At 53.0% G+C, this 3,312-nt stretch overlaps 2 protein-coding genes across 2 annotated transcripts in view; both read right to left on the bottom strand.

Moving 5' to 3' along the window:
• LOC106816045 (junctophilin-1-like) overlaps window positions 1-706 on the bottom strand; it is a gene marked incomplete at its 3' end in the record, with an annotated part of 30,955 nt that extends 30,249 nt beyond the window's left edge. Inside the window, exon 1 of the mRNA XM_014820589.1 lies at window positions 633-706. Coding sequence (XP_014676075.1) covers window positions 633-706 — 74 coding nt within the window. The remainder of the gene's footprint in view (window positions 1-632) is intronic.
• A 784-nt stretch (window positions 707-1,490) lies between these two features.
• The window catches only part of LOC106816046 (serine/threonine-protein kinase DCLK2-like), a 24,810-nt gene continuing 22,988 nt past the window's right edge, over window positions 1,491-3,312 (bottom strand). The window contains 3 exon segments of the mRNA XM_014820590.1: window positions 1,491-1,691; window positions 2,463-2,579; window positions 2,949-3,160. Of these exon segments, the coding sequence (XP_014676076.1) occupies window positions 1,617-1,691; window positions 2,463-2,579; window positions 2,949-3,160 (404 nt within the window). The 3' untranslated portion in view covers window positions 1,491-1,616.

Consider the following 3,312-nt stretch of genomic DNA (forward strand, 5'->3'; position numbering starts at 1 on the left):
GATGACGTTCTCGATGTTTGCCGCATCGTCCGGTACAGCGGCGTAGAGACGTTCTAATGTTTTGCGGCGTCGTTGCTACATGCGTAGAGACGTTCCTCATGGTTTTGGCGCATACGTCTGCTATACAGGTCGCGTAGAGACGTTTCTCTATGTTTTGCAGCGATGGCGTCCGCTACATGTTCTGCGTAGAGACGTTCTCATTAGTTATTGTTTGCGCATACGTTCGCTGACTATCTCACCCACGTAGAGATCGTTTGCCGTCTCCATGTTTGCGGTGGTCGTCGGCTTAGCTAATTCGCGTAGAGACGTTTGCTGCATGTTTGTGGCGTGCGTCGCTACACTTTAGCGCGTAGAGAGCGTTTCTTATGTTTGCGCATCGTCGCTACATTCGCGTAGAGGACATTCTCGATGTTTTGCGCATTCGTTCGCTCGACAGCGCGTAGAGACGTTGCTTGTCTGCATGGTTTTGTCGGCGACGTCCGCTTACATCGCGTAGAGCACGTTTCTTCATGTTTTGCGCATTGTCGTCGTTACACGTGTTAGAGACGTGTTCTCGTGTATGTTTTTGGCGCCGTCGTTGCTACATGCGGCGTAGAGACGGCTTCTGCATGTTTTGCTGCGTCGGTCGTTACATGCGCCCGTAGAGACGTTCTCGATGTTTTGGCGCGTTCGTCGTTAGCGAGCGCGTTAGAGACGGTTTCGTCATGTTTTGGTCGCGTACCGTCGTTAGCACGTGCGTCGCGCAAACGTTCTCATGTCTTGCGGGCGATCGTTCGCTGACATGCGCGTAGAGACGTTCTGCATGTTTGCGTGTGGCGTCGGGGCTAGCAGTCTCTGCCGTAGAGCACGTTTCTCATGTCTTGTGTTGTCGTCGGGCTACATGATTCGCGTAGAGAGCGTTTTCTCGGCGATGTTTGTTGGCGTCGTCGCTGGCGTTGGGCAGGCTATTTTGTCTCCGCCTCTGATGCTGCAGTGATGCTGCACGGTACTGATGCTGCAGTGATGCTGCACGGCACTGATGCTGCACTGATGCTGCAGTGATGCTGCACGGTACTGATGCTGCAGTGATGCTGCACGGCACTGATGCTGCACTGATGCTGCAGTGATGCTGCACGGTACTGATGCTGCAGTGATGCTGCACGGCACTGATGCTGCACTGATGCTGTACTTATGCTGCAGTGATGCTGCACGGTACTGATGCTGCAGTGATGCTGCACGGCACTGATGCTGCACTGATGCTGCAGTGATGCTGCAGTGATGCTGCACTGATGCTGCAGTGATGCTGCAGTGATGCTGCACGGTACTTATGCTGCAGTGATGCTGCACGGTACTGATGCTGCAGTGATGCTGCATGGTACTGATGCTGCAGTGATGCTGCACGGTACTGATGCTGCACTGATGCTGCACTGATGCTGCACTGATGCTGCAGTGATGATGCAGTGTTGCTGCACTGATGCTGCAGTGATGCTGCAGTGATGCTGCAGTGATGCTGCAGTGATGCTGCAGTGATGCTGCAGTGATGCTGCAGTGATGCTGCAGTGATGCTGCACAGTTCTGATGCTGCAGTGTCTGGCATCTCAGCTTAGCGGGGATGGAGAGAAAGCTCGATGCTCCGCCTAGTATTCGTCTTGATAGAGGTTTTCGTGCGAGACACGCTTGGGCCAGCAAGGTTCCTTATCCAGCGCGGTCGACTGAAAAACACGGGTGCAAGGTGTTATAAGAAACCAACTCATACAAGCTCAAATCCCCCCACACTAACGTGTTAATGGGGACATCCACATCAATAAAGATGAAAGGCTTCAACGATAGAGAGCAACAATATTGTTGGTTTCATCATGTTCCTACATATACTACGTGTAATGTGTACTGACAGTATGTGTCAGAATTTCCACCAAAGAACTGTTATAAATGGTATCAAGCCATACTGATACTAGATCTGTCTGTCTGTCTGCCTGTTTGTGTCCGTGCATCCTTATTGCAACCTGGCTGGCTGGCTATAATAAATTTTATGACTGTACTATGCTCTGACTGAGGGGCAAATAACAATGCATATATAATATTTAAAAAAATATAAATTGCACAATCATAAGTAGGAAACATAATCACAAAACTGTCACACGTTAGCTGAGGCACACATGGTGGGGAGAAGGCCAGGAGGCAGGGAGGAGGTAGGGAGTGGGGAGGAGACCAGGAGGCAAGGAGGAGTGGGGAGGAGAGGAGGCTGGGAGGCTGCAGGGAGGAGGGGGCGGGACGAGGAAGGACCGGGAATGAGGCAGGAAGGAACTGGAAAGAAGGCGGGGAGGAGGCAAGGGCAAGAATGGGGGAGGAGGTAGGTAGCGGGGGAGAAGGCGGGGAGGAGGCAGGGGCAGGAAGGAGGCGAGGAGAGGCAGGCAGTGGGGAGAAAGCTGGGAGGCAAGTAGGAAGCAGGGAGGAGGCGAGGGAGGAGAGGCATAGCTACTCACCGCGATGACGGCCGCGCCGGCTGACGTTGGTGTGTGCGCGTGCTTGCTCATGTCAAAGTGCATCGTCAGCTTACGCGCCACAGACACGTGCATGTCGCTGTCGCCGGCGATGCCATCCTGCCAGACGAAACAACAACAAACATCGTCAATGTCGTCGGCATGGCGACGAAAGACGCGCGCGGCGAAAATGGTAACCACAGTTACACACAAAAATGTATAAAAAGGTTCCGAGAGGAGAACAGTAAATAAATATTCACCACGTGTTACGAATGAAGTAAAATAAAATAAAAACGTCGACGGAAGTCCGTTAACATTACACACAGCTCGACAGAATGGCGGTGTGACTAACACATTGCGTGTTCTATCTAGCGTTCTGTCAAAACTGTGTTCGCTACTCAATGCAACTGCCAAAAGTGGCCGTTTCGAACACGACGGCCTTTCCGCGGAGGTGACCACTATACGCAGGTTCGCCGCGTGCTCGCCCACCTTGACCCACGGATGCTTCTGGCAGTCGACGGCGGTGATGCGAGTGTCCGGGGTGATGTGCAGCATGCATGCGATGAGATCGCGTGCTGACTGCGAAATGTTGTCCCAGTACGGCGACGTGAACTCAAACTTCCCCGCGATGATCTTGTCGAACAGCTCGTCCTGGCTGTTGGTCGCGCTGTAAAGTGGTAGAGGGGTGAGTGTAAGGTAGGGGGTAGAGGGGTGAGTGTAGGGTAGAGGGGTGAGTGTAGGGTAGGAGGTAGAGGGGTGAGTGTAGGGTAGAAGGTAGAGGGGTGAGTGTAGGGTAGAGGGGTGAGTGTAGGGTAGGAGGTAGAGGGGTGAGTGTAGGGTAGAAGGTAGAGGG

Source organism: Priapulus caudatus, unplaced genomic scaffold, assembly GCF_000485595.1.
Source record: "Priapulus caudatus unplaced genomic scaffold, Priapulus_caudatus-5.0.1 Scaffold1269, whole genome shotgun sequence".
Taxonomy (NCBI): Eukaryota; Metazoa; Priapulida; class Priapulimorpha; order Priapulimorphida; family Priapulidae; genus Priapulus; species Priapulus caudatus.